The 25,854-nt window shown below is 30.5% G+C and overlaps 1 protein-coding gene across 1 annotated transcript in view; it reads right to left on the bottom strand.

Moving 5' to 3' along the window:
* The window catches only part of LOC129753894 (uncharacterized), a 44,578-nt gene that overhangs the window by 11,907 nt on the left and 6,817 nt on the right, over positions 1 to 25,854 (bottom strand). Inside the window, exon 2 of the mRNA XM_055749740.1 lies at positions 47 to 1,847. Coding sequence (XP_055605715.1) covers positions 47 to 1,847 — 1,801 coding nt within the window. The remainder of the gene's footprint in view (positions 1 to 46; positions 1,848 to 25,854) is intronic.

Genomic DNA, 25,854 nt, shown 5'->3' with positions numbered 1-25,854 from the left:
AAGGGAAGGTTTATGAGATGCCTAGTTAAGTGTTAAAATCACTTACCATTTTATGAATGTAATCGAAGAGAGTAAAATCGAACGGTTCCAGCACCAGAGTAGCCTGATTCAGCCCGGCATCGTAGCATACGGCCATCAGCGAGGCGACTCCGTAGTGCTTGATCTGGTTCAGTAGCTCGAAGTCTCGTTTGCAGGCCTCCTCGGCAAAGTACAGACTTCGTTCGACATTTAGGGAGTACTTGCGCAGGGTAACCGGAGTTTGGCGAAATAGTCCACAGGAAAATTCTAGCGGCGCTAGGAAGCTGCTTCGAAGTGACCCCACCCGGTAATGGACCTCCTTCGGGGTCGTGGTTAGAATATGGGTGGATGAGCTTTTAAAGAATTCGAGAAGGTTGCGTTCAGCGAACTGTTTTTGGAGGAAGTCATCCGAGATTTGGATGGATTTGCTCCATTTTTCAAGGGAGTCCAGTTCCATGAGGATGTCCTGGGGTTCGTGAATCACTAGGTCCACGTCGTCTATGTGGGTTTGATGGTCTTCCTTGATGGTACTCTGGTTGGAACGGTCCAGGTCTGTTACGATTTGAGGTGCCCGCTCTTTGAGGACGCTGATGGGTTCGGTGATCAGGCTGGTGGTGTCGTCGAGGACAAAACTTGCGGGTAGCAGATCGCTGTTGAGGAATCGAAAGTTTTCGTTGATGACCTCTTCGCAAGCACGGATGTCGCTGAGCAGGTCGCCCGTCGTTTTGGAGTGGTTGAGTTCCGACTGGGTGTCGGTTGTGTCGCTAAAGGGTAGGGCGTAATCGACCAGGTCTCCGTGCTTGTTGACGATGGTTTGGTAGGAGGGAGACTTCCGGCGGGGTTCTTTGGAGGCCGGAGATTGCATGGTAGAGTTGAGGGGCTTCATGGAGCCTCGGTAGCCCCGGGAGGAGATTACATTCTCGTCGTAGATGGACGATGAGTTAAGGTCGTATTTGCGGTAGGACCCGGCAAATGGGGACTCGGAGCTGGATTTGTTGGCTCGATTGGGTGGTGTGGGTTGAGGTTGTTCTGCGACGGTCGCCATAGGAGGTTGTGGAGCGGGTTTATCTTTGAAGCTACGATATCGGGAAGCTTTTTGGAGGAGGTTGGTTTGTTTCTTTGGGGTAGCATCGACTATCGTAGGATTGCTGTGACAGGCAGGGCTTGTGTTGTGATAGGGACTGGAATTGTCTTTGTAGAATTTGCTTGGTGGACTCTGAATAGCGTAGGTGTCACCTAAATTATCGCGAACATGCATTTGTTCGAACTCTTCAACCTCATTCTCGTAGATTGTGTTATTGTTATTGGGTTTCGATAGTCTTGTTTTGCTTCTTCGCGGGACACTCGATGGCATCACTGTCGGCAGCGAAAATCTCTCGTTCACATTGACGCATTTGCCATTGTTTAGGCTTGACTCGCCGTGCTCCGGTATTCGGTTGATGTTTCTGTAGAATTCTACGGATCGTTTCGGCTTTTTCGGGACTCCCGTATCTTGCCGGTGTCTTGTGTATCGTGGACTTTTCGGTACATCCGACTTACGGCTAAGTGCCCTTCGTTCTTCGCTATTGATCTCTACGTCCGAGCTAAAGTCACTTAGAACTCCTCCTTCCGATTCTTTCTCTTCTTCAATCACACTCGGGATTCGCCTATCGATTGGCTCCACTGGACATCCCTCGCTGATGCGATCCAATCGCTGCTTGGCTCGCCACTCGTTGAACTTATTCAGCGCATCCACATACGCTTCGTCACGTGCAGAACTAGCCCCGTTTGAGGTTATGTTCCGGGTCAGGGGAGGCGCACTCTCACGGCGCCGGTGCAGATTTGTTTCTCTGAAAGAAAAAAAAGGGAAAACGAAAGATCAGATTGGGTTGATTGATCAAAGACGTCTTCTCAATCATCAACTTTAAAGTGTTACATGAGGTGTTAAACTGTTTAAACTTCAACAACTCAGTCAGTCGGTCGACTTAAGAAAGACAACTCCGGCCGGGGTGATGCTGATCTGAGAACAGCACATTATATTGTGTGCCACTCAACTAGTAAGGTTGATGAGTTGAACTCGGTTGGTGGTGCATAACTGCGACATTAAGTCCCAACAAAACGACATAAAGACAACAAACAAGATAAGATTGCCTCCTCGCTCCCTCTGCTTGCGGAAAAATCTTCATCAGTGAAGTGAAAATTGGAAACAAAAGTGCGATAATTTTCTCCCGGCGCGATTATCAAATTCAAACATACGACGTGCGAAAGAAAACAACTCGGTCTTTTCCAAACCTTCCACGTTTCTCAAGGTAGTGTCTCTGATAAAAGTTAACATCTGAAACAAGTTTTGAACGAGCACCATCATCTCGTTCGGGTCACAATGAAGGTAGTTTGGCGAAAATGCCGCCCGCCGTTTTCACACTTTCCTTCGACGGTAAGTAGTCGTTTTTTTTTAAACAATAGCCCTAATTGGCTGATTCGAATAGGTACTCTCGAAGTTGCATTTTAGTAGCAAAAAAAAAAACAACTGTGCACTTTTGAAAATCAAAAATCGAGCGCGAAATTTAATCCTATTAATTAGAGTTTTTTCTTCCTAGGAAGGTGGTCAATTGGTTTAAGCTGATTTGGGCACAAAACGATTAACTACTACTCAAAAAAAGCTAATAAAATCAAAAGTGAAACATTTGCGTGACGAGGTTCGCTCGCGTGCAATCCGTTTTCAATCCGAAACGTGAGGGTGAAGATACAAGCGAAAAAAAACTCCTGTTTTCGCAACCTGTTGTTGTTGTTGGCGTTGAGTTTGGACGAAGGTTAAACTTATGTTTCTAATTGAGGGGGGCGACTAATTGGATTGATTGAGCATAATCCGTTTGGATTGATTCTGACAATTTTCGAGTGCCCCAAAAAGCGAACATTTTTTTTACAACAAACGATTGCGTCAAATCAAAACGATACCTAAGTCTAATATGATTAATGGGTTCGTCGCTTGTACGCCGATGGGCTCGCTCAAGTCTTTTGTTTTTGAGGGCATGTTCCTCGAATTATGCTGCTGGGATGGTCAGATATGTGGCAATAAATGTGATGACATCATCAACTCAACGGAATAAATTTTTCACTTTAATTTAGTTATGAATAAGGGATAACTAAAAGATGTTGAAATATTAAACTGAGTAGCTTAAGAACCACAGTTTCAAAGTTTTTAATCAACCCAACATTTTCCATTGCAAAAACATTTTTGTCATTTTTGTGTCATTTTTGTCGTTTTTGTCATTTTTTTCCTTTGTGTCATTTTTGTCATTTTTGTTATTTTTGTCATTTTTGTAATTTTTGTTATTTTTGTAATTTTTGTAATTTTTGTAATTTTTGTAATTTTTGTAATTTTTGTAATTTTTGTAATTTTTGTAATTTTTGTAATCTTTGTAATTTTTGTTATTTTTGTAATTTTTGTTATTTTTGTCATTTTTGTAATTTTTGTAATTTTTGAAATTTTTGTAATTTTTGAAATTTTTGTAATTTTTGTAATTTTTGTAATTTTTGTAATTTTTGTAATTTTTGTAATTTTTGTAATTTTTGTAATTTTTGTAATTTTTGTAATTTTTGTAATTTTTGTAATTTTTGTAATTTTTGTAATTTTTGTAATTTTTGTAATTTTTGTAATTTCTGTAATTTTTGTAATTTTTGTTATTGTTGTCATTTTTGTCATGTTTGTAATTTTTGTAATTTTGTAATTTTTGTAATTTTTGTAATTTTTGTAATTTTTGTCATTTTTGTAATTGTCATTTATGTCATTTTTGGCATTTTTGGCATTTTTGTCATTTTTGTCATTTTTGTCATTTTTGTCTTTTTTGTCATTTTTGTAATTTTTGTCATTATTCCATTATTGTCATTTTTGTCATTTTTGTCATTTTTGTAATTTTTGTAATTTTTGTAATTTTTGTAATTTTTGTAATTTTTGTAATTTTTGTAATTTTTGTAATTTTTGTAATTTTTGTAATTTTTGTAATTTTTGTAATTTTTGTAATTTTTGTAATTTTTGTAATTTTTGTAATTTTTGTAATTTTTGTAATTTTTGTAATTTTTGTAATTTTTGTAATTTTTGTAATTTTTGTAATTTGTGTAATTTTTGTAATTTTTGTAATTTTTGTAATTTTTGTAATTTTTGTAATTTTTGTAATCTTTGTAATTTTTGTAATTTTTGTAATTTTTGTTATTTTTGTTATTTTTGTAATTTTTGTAATTTTTGTAATTTTTGTAATTTTTGTAATTTTTGTAATTTTTGTAATTTTTGTAATTTTTGTAATTTATGTAATTTTTGTAATTTTTGTAATTTTTGTAATTTTTGTCATTTTTGTAATTTTTGTAATTTTTGCCATTTTTGTAATTTTTGTAATTTTTGTAATTTTTGTAATTTTTGTAATTTTTGTAATTTTTGTCATTTTTGTCATTTTTGTAATTTTTGTAATCTTTGTAATTTTTGTAATTTTTGTCATTTTTGTAACTTTTGTAATTTTTGTAATTTTTGTAATTTTTGTAATTTTTGTAATTTTTGTAATTTTTTAATTTTTGTAATTTTTGTAATTTTTGTAATTTTTGTCATTTTTGTAATTTTTGTAATTTTTGTAATTTTTGTAATTTTTGTCATTTTTGTAATTTTTGTCATTTTTGTAATTTTTGTAATTTATGTAATTTTTGTAATTTTTGTCATTTTTGTAATTTTTGTCATTTTTGTAATTTTTGTAATTTTTGCCATTTTTGTAATTTTTGTTATTTTTGTAATTTTTGTCATTTTTGTCATTTTTGTAATTTTTGTAATCTTTGTAATTTTTGTAATTTTTGTCATTTTTGTAACTTTTGTAATTTTTGTAATTTTTGTAATTTTTGTAATTTTTGTAATTTTTGTAATTTTTGTAATTTTTGTAATTTTTGTAATTTTTGTAATTTTTGTAATTTTTGTAATTTTTGTAATTTTTGTAATTTTTGTAATTTTTGTAATTTTTGTAATTTTTGTAATTTTTGTAATTTTTGTAATTTTTGTAATTTTTGTAATTTTTGTAATTTTTGTAGTTTTTGTAACTTTTGTAATTTTTGTAATTTTTGTAATTTTTGTAATTTTTGTCATTTTTGTAATTTTTGTAATTTTTGTAATTTTTGTAATTTTTGTAATTTTTGTAATTTTTGTAATTTTTGTAATTTTTGTAATTTTTGTAATTTTTGTAATTTTTGTAATTTTTGTAATTTTTGTAATTTTTGTAATTTTTGTAATTTGTGTAATTTTTGTAATTTTTGTCATTTTTGTAACTTTTGTCATTTTTGTAATTTTTGTAATTTTTGTAATTTTTGTAATTTTTGTCATTTTTTTAATTTTTGTAATCTTTGTAATCTTTGTAATTTTTGTAATTTTTGTAATTTATGTAACTTTTGTAACTTTTGTAATTTTTGTAATTTTTGTAATTTTTGTAATTTTTGTAATTTTTGTAATTTTTGTAATTTTTGTAATTTTTGTAATTTTTGTAATTTTTGTAATTTTTGTAATTTTTGTAATTTTTGTAATTTTTGTAATTTTTGTAATTTTTGTAATTTTTGTAATTTTTGTAATTTTTGTAATTTTTGTAATTTTTGTAATTTTTGTAATTTTTGTCATTTTTGTAATTTTTGTCATTTTTGTAATTTTTGTAGTTGTTTCTATTTTTCGTAAATTTTTAATTTTGGTAATTTTTGTAATTTTTGTAATTTTTTTTATTTATTGTTATTTTTTTAAATTTTGGTCATTTTGTCATATTTTGCATTTTTTTATTTTGGTCATTTTTGTCATTTTTGTCAATTTTGAAAATCTCTAGAGAAAAAAAGAATGTTTAAAGGCTTAGCTCAATTGAAAGCACTTGAACTGATAGTTAGCAGAAACAAGAATATAGGTTGAGAGTAGTTTCAAAATTTATTGATTGCTTTATTTAATTGTAGAATTAAAAAGTATCGTTTCATAACCCAAATCTGTTCTCTTTATAGAAACAGAAAATTTATTCCAGACGTTTTAAAAGGCGCTACGAATTTATTACTTTGAACTATGAATCACTTCATATAAGCGAAATTCGTTGGTATTTTTTCCACCGACTAGTTGTGGTTGGATAAATATTGTGACAAGCAGGTAAAATTTCACTCAACAATAACCACACAGCGAAAGAAAATGTTAGTGTATCTGCTGCCCGAATATTGAAGCACAAATAAATTATTAGGGTTCAACGTCTAAACTTCGTCTGAACTGGCATCAACAGTGATAAATTATTCCATTTTCCGTCTCAATAAATTTGGCTTCTGTTACCTCGGCTGGGATTGTCGTTGTCGTTTTTTTTTTGGTTTTGAAATAACGTATAATAAGGAAGAGTGAATTAAATTAATGTTTGATGCACGAGGTCATCGGTTTGAAAAAAAAATACAAAGAGTTAACACTTTATTAAATTTTAAATTCGATGGTGGTCATTTATCAACCCAGTTTAGGAGAGAAACTGAAAGTTATATAAAAAGATGCATAGCTGAGGATGGAACCTTTTGGTGGCGCCGGAAGAAGTCGATCAACTAGTGATATAAATTTATAATTTAATTGTTTGTGATCGTTAATCGTCGAAATTGTCATTGGTTTTAAGTTTTTGAGCTCAAAAGAAGGCTTGATAATTAAACCATTTCAAGCGTACGGTTGAACAATTTCCAGAATAATGTCTTACCGGTTTGGTAGCCAAACAAATTACCTCCATGCAGCCATCCAACCGTGATAAGGCAGCCCCGCACATCCGATCCACTTTTGCCTCGGTTCAAATTCCGGTCATTCATTCCGTTCGTTCAATTCGCGAATCAAATAGACCGATAAGATATGACGCCCGATTTCCCATATATCTACACCTCCTATCAGGCAGCTTCTTACCCAGGCAAATGCTTCGAAGTAACTCATTGGGAAAATAGCAGTTTCGCGGCTCGAAAGAGGGCGGGCATCTTACTCGCTACCGGCCGGTGGGTTTACAATTAAAATCTGTAATTAAATTTTTCACCTACTTTCGAGAAATGGTGCGCTGCTGCAGACTGTTTGGAGTTTCTTGAAAATTGGCGAAGGTAGAAAAAAATCTCCCCATGGCGCGTTCACAAAAAAAATGCTAATTCTGCAAATTTTAGGTCAAAATAAAAAATCATACGAATTTTATCTTTTAAGTCGTTGAGTTTTATTTAAATTTTATTTAAGTTTAAAAATCAATCGAAGTTTTTATTTATAGTTACAGGGAATGATCTTCTGAAAATGTATGTACAAAATCTGTCATAAATACCTATTTTCTTATGTGTTTCTTTGGCACGATTTCTGCTGATGAGTTCCGAATGGTATTGTTAAAAAAAGTTTGAAGTACTTCCATACTTATTTGCAGCATACCGATAGATTCTTTGATAAATCTATGGATGGCCTCCATTCCTCTCAAACAGAAGCAAAATTCCAAACAAACAATCTTCTCCCGTTCGGCAATCCAGCGCAAAAAAAAAAAACTTGGCTGTGTAAGTTGGTCAAAATGGGCTGAATAACGCGAAATAAACCCCAACGGGGCGGCGGAGCAATTCAATGAAAGTAGAATCAAAACAAAGCCGAAAAATAGTTTTCCCATCCCATCTTATCCGCCCCGAGGCAGTCAGCAGCACCCAAATGGAACAAAGAGGAAAGAGGAAAGGGGAGGAGGGTTAACTATACAACCCAGTCAGTGTATTAGAAGCAATAGGTACCACTGTTTGCAAACCATCAAGATTGATGATGGGTCGTTTTTGAATGACACTTGAGCCCCCTCTTGATTTGAATTTGCAAAACAAATAAACAAGACAAGAAGAAGGAAAAGACTTCATTAGACATGGCGCTGGTTTTAATTACAGACGGAAAACATTTCGCTGATTAGGTTACAATGACTTTGTCAGTTCGTTAGATATGATGATTTCAATGTTGAACTTCCTAATTGTACAAAAAAAATTAAAAATAAAAGCAAGTTTGAAATATTTTAATATTTTTAATCAGTAACTTTGGTCATATCGCATTCATGAATTCGTGACCTCATAAATTCACAAATCAATGGAAAACCTTACTTATCAAACCATAAATTCATCAATTCATCAATTCATCAATTCATCAATTCATCAATTCATCAATTCATCAATTCATCAATTCATCAATTCATCAATTCATCAATTCATCAATTCATCAATTCATCAATTCATCAATTCATCAATTTATCAATTCATCAATTCATCAATTCATCAATTCATCAATTCATCAATTCATCAATTCATCAATTCATCAATTCATCAATTCATCAATTCATCCATTCATCAATTCATCAATTCATCAATTCATCAATTCATCAATTCATCAATTCATCAATTCATCAATTCATCCATTCATCAATTCATCAATTCATCAATTCATCAATTCATCAATTCATCAATTCATCAATTCATCAATTCATCAATTCATCAATTCATCAATTCATCAATTCATCAATTCATCAATTCATCAATTCATCAATTCATCAATTCATCAATTCATCAATTCATCAATTCATCAATTCATCAATTCATCAATTCATCAATTCATCAATTCATCAATTTATCAATTCATCGATTCATCAATTCATCAATTCATCAATTCATCAATTCATCAATTCATCAATTCATCAATTCATCAATTCATCCATTCATCAATTCATCAATTCATCAATTCATCAATTCATCAATTCATCAATTCATCAATTCATCAATTCATCAATTCATCAATTCATCAATTCATCAATTCATCAATTCATCAATTCATCAATTCATCAATTCATCAATTCATCCATTCATCAATTCATTGATTCATAAATTCATCAAGTCAAAATGACAAAATGACAAAAATGACAAAAAAAAACAAAAATGACAAAAATAACCCAAAATAAACAAAACTAACAAAAATGACAAAAATGACAAAAATGACAAAAATGACAAAAATGACAAAAATGACAAAAATAACCCAAAATAAACAAAACTAACAAAAAAAGCAAAAATGACAAAAATGACAAAAATGACAAAAATGACAAAAATGACAAAAATGACAAAAATGACAAAAATGACAAAAATGACAAAAATGACAAAAATGACAAAAATGACAAAAATGACAAAAATGACAAAAATGACAAAAATAACAAAAATGACAAAAATGACAAAAATGACAAAAATGACAAAAATGACAAAAATGACAAAAATGACAAAAATGACAAAAATGACAAAAATGACAAAAATGACAAAAATGACAAAAATGACAAAAATGACAAAAATGACAAAAATGACAAAAATGACAAAAATGACAAAAATGACAAAAATGACAAAAATGACAAAAATGACAAAAATGACAAAAATGACAAAAATGACAAAAATGACAAAAATAACCCAAAATAAACAAAACTAACAAAAATAGCAAAAATGACAAAAATGACAAAAATGACAAAAATGACAAAAATGACAAAAATGACAAAAATGACAAAAATGACAAAAATGACAAAAATGACAAAAATGACAAAAATGACAAAAATGACAAAAATGACAAAAATGACAAAAATAACAAAAATGACAAAAATGACAAAAATGACAAAAATGACAAAAATGACAAAAATGACAAAAATGACAAAAATGACAAAAATGACAAAAATGACAAAAATGACAAAAATGACAAAAATGACAAAAATGACAAAAATGACAAAAATGACAAAAATGACAAAAATGACAAAAATGACAAAAATGACAAAAATGACAAAAATGACAAAAATGACAAAAATGACAAAAATGACAAAAATGACAAAAATGACAAAAATGACAAAAATGACAAAAATGACAAAAATGACAAAAATGACAAAAATGACAAAAATGACAAAAATGACAAAAATGACAAAAATGACAAAAATGACAAAAATGACAAAAATGACAAAAATGACAAAAATGACAAAAATGACAAAAATGACAAAAATGACAAAAATGACAAAAATGACAAAAATGACAAAAATGACAAAAATGACAAAAATGACAAAAATGACAAAAATGACAAAAATGACAAAAATGACAAAAATGACAAAAATGACAAAAATGACAAAAATGACAAAAATGACAAAAATGACAAAAATGACAAAAATGACAAAAATGACAAAAATGACAAAAATGACAAAAATGACAAAAATAACCCAAAATAAACAAAACTAACAAAAATAGCAAAAATGACAAAAATGACAAAAATGACAAAAATGACAAAAATGACAAAAATGACAAAAATGACAAAAATGACAAAAATGACAAAAATGACAAAAATGACAAAAATGACAAAAATGACAAAAATGACAAAAATGACAAAAATGACAAAAATGACAAAAATGACAAAAATGACAAAAATGACAAAAATGACAAAAATGTCTTTTACCATTGACTTTTTGTGTGTATGATTTTTTAAACTCGTAGAAAATTCGATTCCTGTACGTGGTGGTTAACAACTTTATCAGTTTGTAAATTAATTCAGATTCAGCAGTTCAGCTTAAACTCTCAGTTGATAATAACATATTGAATCAAAAGTTATCAAGCCCCAAGATTGTATAATCTTTCGAAATCAGTCGTCCCTTTCGGTGATATCCCGTAGAGAGATAATTACCTACGCAGCATCCACTTTTTTACTCCTAATAATTGACCATTACGTAAACAAAACCATCTCCGAGACCACTGAGCATCAATCGGTCAGTCAGTAGGCAAATTCAGCCACTCCATTCCGAGATTGGTTTCTATTCATAAAAAGGCACATAACAATTTTGAAATATCAATCAGAAGACAGCAGCCTCCCTGGGAGATCGATTTCGACAGTTGCATTTTCTGCCCGTCCATTCTCATTATAAACTCATCTTCTAATGTCATCATCATTCCGTGTGATCCGTTCCGTCTTCGGATGTCGGTCAGTAGTGGTCAAGCCAAACTTCTTCATACCTTAAAGAAGCTGGGCCAGATGCCTGCTGATTCATAGATCACGTTTTCCATACACGAAAGTCTCTGGGCTCGCGCAAATTACGGGTATTATGTGTGGCCCCTGAGAATCGCCAGACAGAAGGAGTGCCCCCAAAGTTACAAATTGAATGAAAGCACTTCACCCTTCTTAAAATGTTCATTTATTAACCGTCCAGAGGGTGAAAAGACGGCTTACGCACCTAAAACTTTGGAAAGCTTTAGTTTGAATTCGCGCTGTCATCGAGAAATAAATAAAATATACATACAAACTCATCGTAAAAGCCGGCGGCAGGAGAGACATCCAACTTTAAAGCGAAATGAAATAAAAAACGCTTATTTCGCACTCATTAAAGCAATAACAAGCCATCAGCCGAAATGATGGTGGCCAACTGTTTGGCGGTAGGTCGCCATTTGGCGTTGATGGATTTGGTTTTTGTTTCGAAGCGACCGAATTGGACGGAATATATAAATATGCGGTTCTATGATGAACTAAGCCACCGCACGATCTACTCTACTCCTACGACGACAGGTCACGGTTTTCGGTTGGATGTTATAAATGGGTACTTTGAAACAAGACTTAATGTGAAATTGAAACCAGTTCAACAGTTTTACAAGAAACGCTCATCACCATATTATGTTATTAGAGGTACAACAATGCTTCAAGGCATCACTTAATCATGGAATTAGGTAATGGTGCTCTGGAGTGAATTTCAAGTATTTGTGCTTTAATAGCAAATTTAAACTTTTTCCATAGAAAGTTTACGAATTTCAGGGTTTTTGAGGGCCGTCGATTATTCTTGATTATATCGTTTGATTCCTGAATTCCTGATTTTTTTCACATTTCAATACAGTCATACACGTCGTTTAAACATTGACAGAAATTCAACAAAATATTTATGCTAGGCATATAGCAGATGGAAAAAAGTAAGCGATGTATCCGAGGATTAAATTCATTAGAGCTGATTTTTTTCCGTTTGTCACAGATTAAAGTGTAAAAAATATCAATCAAACAATCAAATTTACAATTTCGACTATTGCTGATTTTTACTTTCAACAGCGATAAAAACAGATAGATTGAACCAAATATCATGAGTTCGTCTCAAATCTAAATAAAACATGGAGGAAAGTTATGGTTGTAGCAGTAAAAATACACGTGAAAACAATCATAAATATACTTTTTTGCTTTTCACTCATAGAAACCAACCAACCTTAGTGTTTGGCTTTAACTTGGAAGGTTGCTCAAAGACGCCAAAGTTGGTTATGGAATTTTGGCATAATTCTTTGTATCGAAATTTAAAACAAATTCAAACACCAATATAAAGATGATGATATTTGTTGAAAACGCAGGTTTCAGTGGTGGAATAGAGTTATCTTTATTTATGTTTCGTCTGTGAGGTCAGTAGAATACAACTATATTAATTAGCGATAGCTAATTGTCACTTTCCACTTCTTATATTCCCTAACCGGGAAAGTACTCATTTCTCAATGAGTACTTTGATATTATTACCCAGAATATTTGGCAACACTGTTGTGTTACCACAAACCTAAGTTGAGTTGTTTGGCTTCACAGTATGATGATGTAAACATTTGTACCGTGTTTACCATCATCAGCTGTCATCATCAATCATCACCGCTATTGTTTCAATTGCGAATTGACTCAAAGCATGCGGAACCAAAACAAACTGTTTTGGTTCTGCTCGTGGTTGCTGCTTGCTGCTACCAAGGAAAACCGTAAGTTTCAACAATATTTTTACAGAGTTAAAGAGTAATACCGACGATTTGAAAATCTGTAGGGGAGAATGGGGATACTTGATCCCCTTTTTTATTTTCTTAATATCATTTTGGAAAAAAATTGCTGCTCGTCGTCTTTTGCATTTTCTAACAGTTTGTAATTTCAAGTTTATATGCTTTCAAAATTAGAACGAAACATTAGCCCATAGATGAACTAGAAAGAGACGAGACGAAAAAAAGTGATATTTTTTAAGTTAAAAGAGACATCATCCTTTATTCCAGGGGCCATACGCCTTAGCAAAAATCAAGCAAAAAAAGGAAAGATCCATTGACTATTTTGACCATGTTCGTTCTCGTTTCACAGTTTGTAAGTGTCAGACAATGAGAATTCTAAAAGTTTGTCTTCTACCCTATAATCAGTATAATCATTGCATACTTAAGGTGTAATTTTATAATTTCTGGATAAAACAGTTTTTCGAATCCTTTTCATCGGGTAATTACAGGATACATATTAGTTGGACAAATATTAGTAATTTCGTGTTAAGCAATGACCACGAATATATCATTTTGAACTCTGGGAGATATAAATTGAACTCATAACATACATTTTGGAAAACTATGTAATTTTTGTAAATTTTGTAATATTTTTAATTTTTGTAATTTTAAAAATTATAACAATTTTTGTTACTTTTGTTACTTTTGTCATTTGTCATTTTTGTCATTTTTGTGTAATTTTTGTGTAATTTTTGTGTAATTTCTGTGCGTTTTTATGTCATTTTCATATTATTTTTTTGCCATTTTTGTCATTTTTGTGTCATTTTTTTTGTCATTATTGTCATTTTTGTAATTTTTGTAAATTTTGTAAATTTTGTAATTTTTGTAAATTTTGTAAATTTTGTAATTTTTGTAATTTTGATAATTTTTGTAATTTTTGTAATTTTTGTAATTTTTGTAATTTTTGTTATTTTTTGTAATTTTTGTAATTTTTGTATTTTTGTAATTTTTATAATTTTTGTAATTTATGTAATTTGTATAACTTATGTAATTTTTGTAATTTTTGTAATTTTTGTAATTTTTGTAATCTTTGTAATTTTTGTAATTTTTGTAATTTTTGTAATTTTTGAAATTTTTGTAATTTTTGCAATTTTTGCAATTTTTGGAATTTTTGTAATTTTTGTAATCTTTGTAATTTTTGTAACTTTTGTAAATTTTGTAATTTTTGTAATTTTTGTAACTTTTGTCATTTTTGTCTTTTTTGTCATTTTTGTCATTTTTGTCATTTTTGTCATTTTTGTCATTTTTGTCATTTTTGTCATTTTTGTCATTTTTGTCATTTTTGTCATTTTTGTCATTTTTGTCATTTTTGTCATTTTTGTCATTTTTGTCATTTTTGTCATTTTTGTCATTTTTGTCATTTTTGTCATTTTTGTCATTTTTGTTATTTTTGTCATTTTTGTCATTTTTGTCATTTTTGTCATTTTTGTCATTTTTGTCATTTTTGTCATTTTTGTCATTTTTGTCATTTTTGTCATTTTTGTCATTTTTGTCATTTTTGTCATTTTTGTCATTTTTGTCATTTTTGTCATTTTTGTCATTTTTGTCATTTTTGTCATTTTTGTCATTTTTGTCATTTTTGTCATTTTTGTCATTTTTGTCATTTTTGTCATTTTTGTCATTTTTGTCATTTTTGTCATTTTTGTCATTTTTGTCATTTTTGTCATTTTTGTCATTTTTGTCATTTTTGTCATTTTTGTCATTTTTGTCATTTTTGTCATTTTTGTCATTTTTGTCATTTTTGTCATTTTTGTCATTTTTGTCATTTTTGTCATTTTTGTCATTTTTGTCATTTTTGTCATTTTTGTCATTTTTGTCATTTTTGTCATTTTTGTCATTTTTGTCATTTTTGTCATTTTTGTCATTTTTGTCATTTTTGTCATTTTTGTCATTTTTGTCATTTTTGTCATTTTTGTCATTTTTGTCATTTTTGTCATTTTTGTCATTTTTGTCATTTTTGTCATTTTTGTCATTTTTGTCATTTTTGTCATTTTTGTCATTTTTGTCATTTTTGTCATTTTTGTCATTTTTGTCATTTTTGTCATTTTTGTCATTTTTGTCATTTTTGTCATTTTTGTCATTTTTGTCATTTTTGTCATTTTTGTCATTTTTGTCATTTTTGTCATTTTTGTCATTTTTGTCATTTTTGTCATTTTTGTCATTTTTGTCATTTTTGTCATTTTTGTCATTTTTGTCATTTTTGTCATTTTTGTCATTTTTGTCATTTTTGTCATTTTTGTCATTTTTGTCATTTTTGTCATTTTTGTCATTTTTGTCATTTTTGTCATTTTTGTCATTTTTTGTCATTTTTGTCATTTTTGTCATTTTTGTCATTTTTGTCATTTTTGTCATTTTTGTCATTTTTGTCATTTTTGTCATTTTTGTCATTTTTGTCATTTTTGTCATTTTTGTCATTTTTGTCATTTTTGTCATTTTTGTCATTTTTGTCATTTTTGTCATTTTTGTCATTTTTGTCAATTTTGTCAATTTTGTCATTTTTGTCATTTTTGTCATTTTTGTCATTTTTGTCATTTTTGTCATTTTTGTCATTTTTGTCATTTTTGTCATTTTTGTCATTTTTGTCATTTTTGTCATTTTTGTCATTTTTGTCATTTTTGTCATTTTTGTCATTTTTGTCATTTTTGTCATTTTTGTCATTTTTGTCATTTTTGTCATTTTTGTCATTTTTGTCATTTTTGTCATTTTTGTCATTTTTGTCATTTTTGTCATTTTTGTCATTTTTGTCATTTTTGTCATTTTTGTCATTTTTGTCATTTTTGTCATTTTTGTCATTTTTGTCATTTTTGTCATTTTTGTCATTTTTGTCATTTTTGTCATTTTTGTCGGTTTTGTTATTTTTGTCATTTTTGTCATTTTTGTCATTTTTGTCATTTTTGTCATTTTTGTCATTTTTGTCATTTTTGTCATTTTTGTCATTTTTGTCATTTTTGTCATTTTTGTCATTTTTGTCATTTTTGTCATTTTTGTCATTTTTGTCATTTTTGTCATTTTTGTCATTTTTGTCATTTTTGTCATTTTTGTCATTTTTGTCATTTTTGTCATTTTTGTCATTTTTGTCATTTTTGTCATTTTTGTCATTTTTGTCATTTTTGTCATTTTTGTCATTTTTGTCATTTTTGTCATTTTTGTCATTTTTGTCATTTTTGTCATTTTTGTCATTTTTGTCATTTTTGTCATTTTTGTCATTTTTGTCATTTTTGTCATTTTTGTCATTTTTGTCATTTTTGTCATTTTTGTCATTTTTGTGATTTTTGTGATTTATGTCATTTTTGTCATTTTTGTCATTTTTTGTCATTTTTTGTCATTTTTGTCATTTCTGTCATTTTCGTCATTTTCGTCATTTTTGTCATTTTTGTCATTTTTGTCATTTTTGTCATTTTTGTCATTTTTGTCATTTTTGTCATTTTTGTCATTTTTGTCATTTTTGTCATTTTTGTCATTTTTGTCATTTTTGCCATTTTTGTCATTTTTGTCATTTTTGTCATTTTTGTCATTTTTGTCATTTTTGTCATTTTTGTCATTTTTGTCATTTTTGTCAATTTTGTCAATTTTGTCATTTTTGTCATTTTTGTTATTTTTGTTATTTTTGTCATTTTTGTCATTTTTGTCATTTTTGTCATTTTTGTCATTTTTGTCATTTTTGTCATTTTTGTCATTTTTGTCATTTTTGTCATTTTTGTCATTTTTGTCATTTTTGTCATTTTTGTCATTTTTGTCATTTTTGTCATTTTTGTCATTTTTGTCATTTTTGTCATTTTTGTCATTTTTGTCATTTTTGTCATTTTTGTCATTTTTGTCATTTTTGTCATTTTTGTCATTTTTGTCATTTTTGTCATTTTTGTCATTTTTGTCATTTTTGTCATTTTTGTCATTTTTGTCAGTTTTGTCATTTTTGTCATTTTTGTCATTTTTGTAACTTTTATAATTTTTGTAATTTTTGTAATTTTTGTAATTTTTGTAATTTTTGTTATTTTTGTAATTTTTGTAATTTTTGTAATTTTTGTAATTTTTGTAATTTTTGTAATTTTTGTAATTTTTGTAATTTTTGTAATTTTTGTAATTTTTGTAATTTTTGTAATTTTTGTAATTTTTGTAATTTTTGTAATTTTTGTAATTTTTGTAATTTTTGTAATTTTTGTAATTTTTGTAATTTTTGTAATTTTTGTAATTTTTGTAATTTTTGTAATTTTTGTAATTTTTGTATTTTTTGTAATTTTTGAAGATTTTGTAATTTTTGTAATTTTTGTAATTTTTGTAATTTTTGTAATTTTTGTAATTTTTGTTATTTTTGTAATTTTTGTAATTTTTGTAATTTTTGTAATTTTTGTAATTTTTGTAATTTTTGTAATTTTTGTAATTTTTGTAATTTTTGTAATTTTTGTAATTTTTGTAATTTTTGTAATTTTTGTAATTTTTGTAATTTTTGTAATTTTTGTAATTTTTGTAATTTTTGTAATTTTTGTAATTTTTGTAATTTTTGTAATTTTTGTGTCAATGTTTTGTCATTTTGGTGCCAGTTTTATGTTAATTTTGTGGCGTTTTTGTGTTTTTTTCTTGTCTTTTTGGTGTCATTCTTGTGTCATTCATGTTTCATTTTTGTATCATTTTTGCTATTTTTTTAATTTTTGTCGTTATTTTCGTTTTTGTTGTTTGTGTCATTTTTGTCATTATTGTCAGTGTATTCAATCTGTCATTTTTTAACCATTTTTTTGTCATATTTGATTCAATTCGTGTCATTTTTAATCATTTATCGTCAGTTTTGTGCCATATTTATTATTTGTTGTTCCATTTTTGTGTCATTTTTGTCATTTTCGTATCATTTTTGTGTCATTTTGTGCCATTTCACTGTCATTTTTGTGTCGTTTTTTATGTCATATTTGTGTCATTTCAAATCATTTTTGTGTAATTTTTTTGTCATTTTTGTGTCGCTTTTATGCCATTTTTTGTGTCGTTTTTGTGTCTTTTATGTCATTCTTGTGTCATTTTTGTGTCATTTTGGTTTCATGTTTGCGTTTTTTTCTTTGTAATTTTTTCAATTTTTAATAGTTTTTTTTTTGCTTTTTGATATTTGTCATTTTTGTTGTTTTTTAATTTTTTTTGCTATGTATTTTTTCATGTGGGTGATGTGAGACAAGCTCTCCTTAGGCAACAGATATAATTATGCATCTTTTTGATATCATGTTCTTGTTAACATGTAAATGTAAGCCTTCGTTTCTCACGTATTCATTGGGATACATTAAAAGAAATTTTATTATAATTGATTCTGATGGATTTCTGTTGAAGTTTATCCTTCAAAGCTGGCATTTTCTTTCTGATTTGCATCGAAATAGAAATTTTTGATACCATTATGTTTTAATATCTCATCAGCAATAAAACTAAGGCAACGACCAATGAGTTTTCTCAGCTCATTATTTGTAAACATATTCACAAAACCCAACGTGGTTGTCGTTTCGTTTCTCATATCATCAGTTGATCTAGTCAGAAAAACGCCCGCAATCCATCCCGAGGATTTCCTCTGTGCATGTTCCGAAGTAAAGACTAGCTCTTAGCCTACATAACTAGTCCACCAGATCACATTAACTACCCTGGGTATGCTCTTGTTGTGTGCACCGACTTAATTTGCAAATGAGTAGCTTTTGGTCTTACTGATTGGTCTGGAAGCACTGCTTGCTAGCAAACACAAGTTTTATTGCAGAAAATTTTAGTGAATTTTTACGCGTGTTACCTATTCAAAATTAAAATTTTATAAGAGCAATCTATCAATAAAGTGTCCGCAAGTTTGTTTATAGTGAAGTTTTATGAAACATTTTTGCTAGTTTCTAAAAAAGAGTGATTTAAAAGTCTTCAATTTGGTCATTGGATGACGTTTTGTTGACAAACGCTTTCAACGCTTCGAGAAAACATCGCTCAACACGAATAAAGCTAGCGCTGAAAATAAGGTTTAGGTCCTAGCTAAAGCAAACGGTTGCTTAACTTAGCGTTTCAACATGGGACATGAGGGATAACTTGCATCATCGAAAAAGATAAGTATCGGCATTCGAGGCACATATTTTTTTAAATTTATTTCATTCAAGTTATTTGTTTTGGTTCCAAAATATTCTATTTCTAAATTAAGTAGAAGATTGCACTGTATAGTACTTGATTGTTTTAAAAGATTTTCTATGCGATTAGACTTCTCCTGTATTCCACATTTAGGTAACAGTTATGAACTGGAAACTGGTTGGAGCTGTTCGCGTTTTCTTAATGAGTTTTTTAAATCAAAGAGGTGAAGTAAAAGGTTTCATCGATTTATTTATGATTTTCTTGTTATAATTTTGGTATTGTGATTACATAGCGTTTGTTTCGTTTTTTGATGGTCGTGTCAGTCCACGAAATAAAAAAATAAATGTAGATGGCTCTGATCTCTGATAATACCTTTTCGAAAGTCATAGCGTGCTTAACGCGCATTACCGACATCTTGTGAGAAAATTTGGTTTTCATATCGCCATCTAGTGAATGATTCAGAATGATATTCCGGATTTGAAGTCTTCAATTTTTTTAATTGGACGGTTGTGCGTAAGTGAATATCGATTTACATTTTCGTTCGAAATTTTTCATTATTTTATACTACTTTATTTTATTATTTAATGCAAATTAGTTTGTGGTATAGACTGAAGGATTGAAATAATCAATAAGGTTAAAAAATGTTGAAACAGTTCTTCGAAAAATCGATAAAACACGTCTCCATCTTTTCTTAAAACATATATCAAAAATTTTCATTAGTTGGTTCTATTAAATTGATTAGCTACACTACATTACAAGTATTATTACAGACATACATTTAAACATGATGATAAGGGGAACGATTTAGGTGGTTACACATGATTGGAGGATTTATTTTTCGGCTGAGGCTTGAATATGAAATTGATGTAAAATTAGGATGCGCATATTGTGGTATGGATGATAAATGAATGCTAGTAGAAAACAAAATAGTGTTCAGGTGCTAGTATTGAACGAAAATGATTGCTGTTCTTCGAAAAATATTTCTTTACATGTGTTTTGTAAAGTTTAAATTTGTAAAGATTTTGAAAATAAACCATTTATTTCATAATTCAAAATAAAAACTTCAATCTAATAATAAACATAATACATTCGCGAGAAATACAAAATAGAAAAAAATATTAAAATTTACAGGATATATCGGTGAAATTACATATTCTGCTCTTGCGAGAATTTAAAAAATAGTGCCAATTGCCTGTTTAAGCTATTTATACCAACTTTATTATGGAAATTAAAATCTTTTATACCTTAGACACTCATAAACGGTAAAACATTCGAAATTTTATATGGAAAAAAACCTTGAGTTTTTCGGTTAAATATTTTCATTTGACTTTTTTAGGCAAATCTTGATCCGCTACTTGAGGAGTATCAATTTTTTCAAGGCTTTATAAGGGACATTTTAATTTATTTGAAATTGAATAATGAAATCATCTTAGAATTCTTTAAAAAAAAACGTTTATTTTCATCAATTGAACCTAACTGGATATTTACACTAAGGGTTTAAGAAGAACTTCTAATTACTGATAGCATGTGAAGTGTTAATATTAACAAATAATTTTTAAGAAGTTTTGAAAAACAATAACTTTATTAAAATTCAATTGTTTTGAATAATTTTAAGGAATCCAGGAAAAAAGCTTTATTTTTTTTAAAATGAAATTTAAGTTAGTTATACTAGAATCAAATCGTTCGTTATGAGTATGGAAATTCTTTTTTTTTATTTGCTGCAAAATGAGCATTTTTGACGGACAAGCTTGAGTAAATTATTCGTACAGTTTAATAAAATTCTTTTCATTTGGATTGTCAGGAATAACACACATTGCCTAATTTATGTTTCAGATAAAAATAAATAAGGTATATGAAATTTATTAGCAAAAAAGATTATTCTATAAATTCATCTTAAAATTTTGATTTTTTTTTTCATATCACACTTCAACGTTCATGCAATGATAAGCGAAACTAAGAAACAGATAATTTCATTTTTTATACTACACATTGAAAAAAACCTTATTCAGGTAGATGACAAGTTCTAAAAATTTTGTTTTTGAGCAGGATTCCTAAAAAAAATTATATAATGAGTTTATCGAAAAATTCATTTTTCCTTGGGAGGATGAGAAATGAGAGGTCTCAAATTGTAGTAAATCTTAGCCACATAAAAGATTTTGAAAATTTAAATTTGTGAGAAAGCTATGTTAGAGATTGTTAACAAAAATAAAAAGAGATTGGATTATTATTCAGGAATTTGGATTTAGCAGGTTAGAAATGTTCTTCAAAAAAAAATTTCGAGATTAGGATTGAAAAATAGATCGCACTGGTCAAAAGTGTTTCCTGGTCATAACCTTCCACCCACACTCCAAAACAAAATTGTTTGCTAGGATGCAGAGGTGACCTCGGTCCTAAAGCGCAAAGTTATATCTTTCATCCCTTCTTCTATTTTTCCTTACTATCTATTGACTACTAGGACGTGGCCGGCGCCGTTATTGATGTTCAAAGAGAGAGCATCAGTTTTGTACAATGAGAATGAGTCACTAATCCCAAGTACCATTCTTTTGACCTTTGTACAAAATTGATGGCCTCGGTCAATCACGGAGTAGCAACCATTGGCGATGTGGAATTAATTCTACAGAGCCACGCTTGCGATCATGGTTTTCGAAATGCATTTATTGTAACTATAATGACGCTTTCATTAACTGATAATAATGAAACATAATTTTGTAAAATTTGATAATGGTGCATTTCGGGTTCAATGATCCAGGTGGATGTGAGTAGTCAATTAAGCTAAGCTAAGCTAAGCTAAATGAGTAGCTTTTGGTCTTACTTTTTTTTAAATAGTTTTTCCCCCTAGTCAGACAATCTGTGTCGTTTTTCTTTCCTTTATTGGTAAGTAGGTAGGTAAGTTGTTGATTGTTTTTTTTCGACTTCTTTTTGGGTTGCATGTTACAGCGCTCTGCTTACAATTCAATTATATTCATCCGACTAGGTTGAGTTATTCATCTATGTATGTATGTACTAGCTTAGTTACAGGTGATGTCTACTCGTTGAATTAGTGGTTGCAGTTACATATTACGCGGTCAGCAACAAATCTCAAACAGAAGCAGCAAGAAAGGGCTTCTGGTTGTCGAGAGAAAATTATGGCATTTTGTTACAACCAGCAAACTAGCCCCAAATGTTGGGGCAAAATGCCCCTCTGAGTAGTCGATAAACCCACACGAGTGAGAGCATTTTAACCCATCATACTTGGTCCGATGTCAGCACAAAAAAAGTCCACTCTTTGAAGATTGGGATGAAAAAGTGGAAAAAAAAACAGTAGTGTAGCCCTTCATTTTTGTTGTAAGGTCTATTCATCTCATAATCACATCGCGCGCTTTACTACTCTAATGTGGATTTTTATGTTTCAATTACAGGCCGGGGCGTCCAAGCCGGTTGAGAGAAATTTTCGTTGAAGGTCTGTTATTTAGGATGATTCAACAGTTAGTAACTAGTTAAATGGCGGTTTGGAATTCATTGATTAACTCTACATAAAATTGTAGGTTTTGCATTTGGTATGATTTTATTGTCATTTAGAGATATGTAAAAATTAAAATGAGAATTGGGTGGAAAATCTAAAAAATAACTTTCGCCCTCGAATCTGGCAGAACTTCTCTAGATCTGAACTAAGTTTGGCCGGATAGTTAAGGCGTAAAACTGCAGCTAAAGCCATAGTTCCAACCCCATTAAACCAAGTTGTACAACTTTCCTGCCGGAGGAATTCCTCTAATTAAAATATTTTTATTTTCAGCTCACGTGCTCTTCCATTTATGGTGCAGGTACTTACACACATAATTCACGTGTTGTAATTCAAACTTCAACATCGTCTCCATTTCCAGGGATAAGTCTCGTGCGTGATTGCATTCAGAGGAATGTTTAGTTTAGAGAGGGCCGAAACAACTTGCACACTCGGAGTCTGCAAAAATTGTCCACCAAAGGAAAACCAAACGCAGCAAAAAAAGCAACATAAACCAAATCATCTTGTCAGCAGCCGGGGCGGCGTCGGTCGTCGTGGTTGTCAACGATGCAACGCCCCGGAGGAGGAAACCGCTAACGAAGTAAGTAGGTATCTATCATATCACCGACTTTCGTTTGGTTTGATGCGTTAAATGGCCGATGATGGTAATGAAGGTGTATGTTTACTGAGAGCCCGGTAGTTAGGTGACATTCTGTTACATATTACCCCAGCTAAACAGTAGAGAGAAAAGATTGTGGAATTATCTCATCCTCCAGACATTTATGGTGATATAATTTGATCAAGGAGTTGCACGACATTTGGGAAGATTTATTTTCAAAACAAACCCAATCAACTAACCAAAAGTCACATTACGACTTGAGCTAATGAAAAAATAGTTTCACAAAGCTTTCCACTATTTTTTAAGTCATTGTTTTCGAATGAATGGTTTATGAAAGAATAACATCCTAAATTGGTGACATATGATTGAGCCAGTTGGCCTTTTTCAATTTTAAGTGAGGAAGAAAGGGCATAATGGCCACCTTTTGGAGGACGCTTGTTCAACCATAAAATACAGCTATAATATGTGAGTTACATCATTGTTTCGTATTCAGACACTAAAAAAGTCTATTTCCTAATCGGCTGAAACTTGAAAAACTAGATAAAAACGTTTAAAAATGAATTTTAAGAATTTTCGCCGAAAGCTGAAAATCAGTCACTGTATCGGCGTAATGAGAACCCCCCCTGGGGCAGCATAAGCACCATTAATCGAGAAACGATGAGAGTTTTCTGCCGTAGAATCTAGCAGCAAATTAAATTCGATGAAGTCAACTGAATTTCAGAGCTTCAGCTTGACTTCTTTCATCTGTGGCGATTTGGCCTATTGGTAAGATGTCCTGTTTGGCCTATTGGTTTGATTCCTGGTCGAGGTGATTTTTTTTTCATTTATCATTCATGATCATGATTGCACTAAACGGTGAGGCGTAGATTCATCAAACACAGCAATAACAAAATAATCTAGGTCTGTTTGTAGAATTCAAAGAATTAACACATGCTCATACATTATGTTTCTGGTGTTTTGTTTGACGGATGATGCTTTGATGCTATTAGCCTTATAATGTAACAATAAAAAAAAAATCGATCATGAATGGTATGTGAAAAAAAAATCTCGAACAGGAATCGAACTCGAGTCTACTGATTACCTCTCCGACACCTTACCAATAGGCCAAATCGACAGATGAAACAAGTCAAGCTGTAGCTCTATTATTCAGTTGACTTCATCGAGTTGAATTCGCTGCTAGATTATACGGCAGAAAACGCTCATCGTGCCCAGGTCAACAAATTTAAGTAAAAACGCGTTTTAAAATTGATTTAAGTGAAAAATAAAAAAATTTATGATCGTGAAAATTGAGAAACAATGTGTTAATCATGTTGCAGTGCGTACATTTCAGATCAAGATGATTTAAAGGTCATAAAAGCTTATTTGGTGGTGCTCAAAAATTATAATATTTTCGTTACTCGAGAACCTAGATGGTTATTGTGTATCTACTGGAAACCACCCATCACAAGTTGTCGTCATCACTTCGACTTGTTCGCTTAGCTTGTGCACTCTGACTGATGGATGACGTGACGGTTGAACTGCTCGAATCAGCTATCGCGGGGATGTGTGCTTGGTGTCGTACTCACTCACACATCAAACCGCTCGAGTCAACTCTCGCGAGTATATAATTCGCTGTTGAGCCCACGCATACATTTATACTACACACATTTCCCTTCCTCTCGGGAAAAAACAAAACAATTAAAGCTCGTGCAGAAAATGAAAAAAGATATCCCCAACCTTATTTTGACTATAGCTAACGATTTATTTTCAGGTGAATAAATTTAAAAGTGCTACCGGCTTGGGCTTTTAACTGCGTCCAAACACCAACATGCTCTCAGTTTCACAATAATTCCGTGAGCAAGTGAAAAAAGCTTATAATTCTCAACAATTTTCTCTGGCCCGAAACCAAAGAATTTGCGCTCTTGCTGAACACCAGCTGTCTGTAGCCTGTAGTTTCGGACATGGCACCCAGATTCTCATAGTCTTTAAACATTCCTAACTTACTCATTTACACATTCATCTACTTTTATGATCATTAAAAATTATAATTATAAAAATAATAAAAAATGGTAATTCTTCGAGTCTTTTCCTCTCATGAAACAAAACAGAAACAGTATGATAACATGACTCCTGCCAAAAGTTTTATTAAATTTTTTTCATCGTCATTTTTGGAATCGTTTTTTTTTCATCCTCATACCAAATGTTCGTCCTATAAGTTTTCTTAGTCTTTATAGCCGTATTGGTTTTACTCTGCGACTCAGTTTAATCAAACCCAAACCCCCATTACCCAGTGTTACAAATGAGAGAGCAAAATAATTTCCTAGTGCAGCTTACTGAATCAATGCTTTAGCATATGTTGGAAAACCGCATTTGCAGTTGCTGTAGGTACCCGCTTTTTTTTACCTTCTTAGATTTCGTTTGTATGCGTACCCTAAGCCAATCTCTTTGGTTTCATTTTTATTTGATTACATACAGTCGCAAACGGTTCTCAGATTTTATTTGATGTCTCAAGAATAGTCCACGCACACATGAGAACTTTTGACGGTAGACATGTAATAACGTGATATACGTATTCATGGTGGCCAAATCAACAGATTCTGATGTTATTCCCAGAGCAAATCTTCTAAAATCAACGAATTTTCTGTATTTCTGCAAATATTGTCAAAACAGGCACAAAGGAGAAATAGCTTCTCTGGAAGGCTTTAGACTTATTTTTTTCACGTCTGACTTGCCATCTTACCAGGTATGAATTTTTATTTTAATCTATTTCAAATATCAACATTTGGCAAATCATAGTAGTAATATCTGAAATCATTTTTCTTCATCGTGGGAATTCGTTCCTTCATAATTCGTGGGAATTCGCTCCTTCGTTATTCTATCTATTATCAACAAATTTTCTTGGACAATG

This window comes from Uranotaenia lowii, chromosome 3 (genome assembly GCF_029784155.1).
Source record: "Uranotaenia lowii strain MFRU-FL chromosome 3, ASM2978415v1, whole genome shotgun sequence".
Lineage (NCBI taxonomy): Eukaryota > Metazoa > Arthropoda > Insecta > Diptera > Culicidae > Uranotaenia > Uranotaenia lowii.
This window is presented reverse-complemented; position numbering and strand designations above follow the sequence as displayed.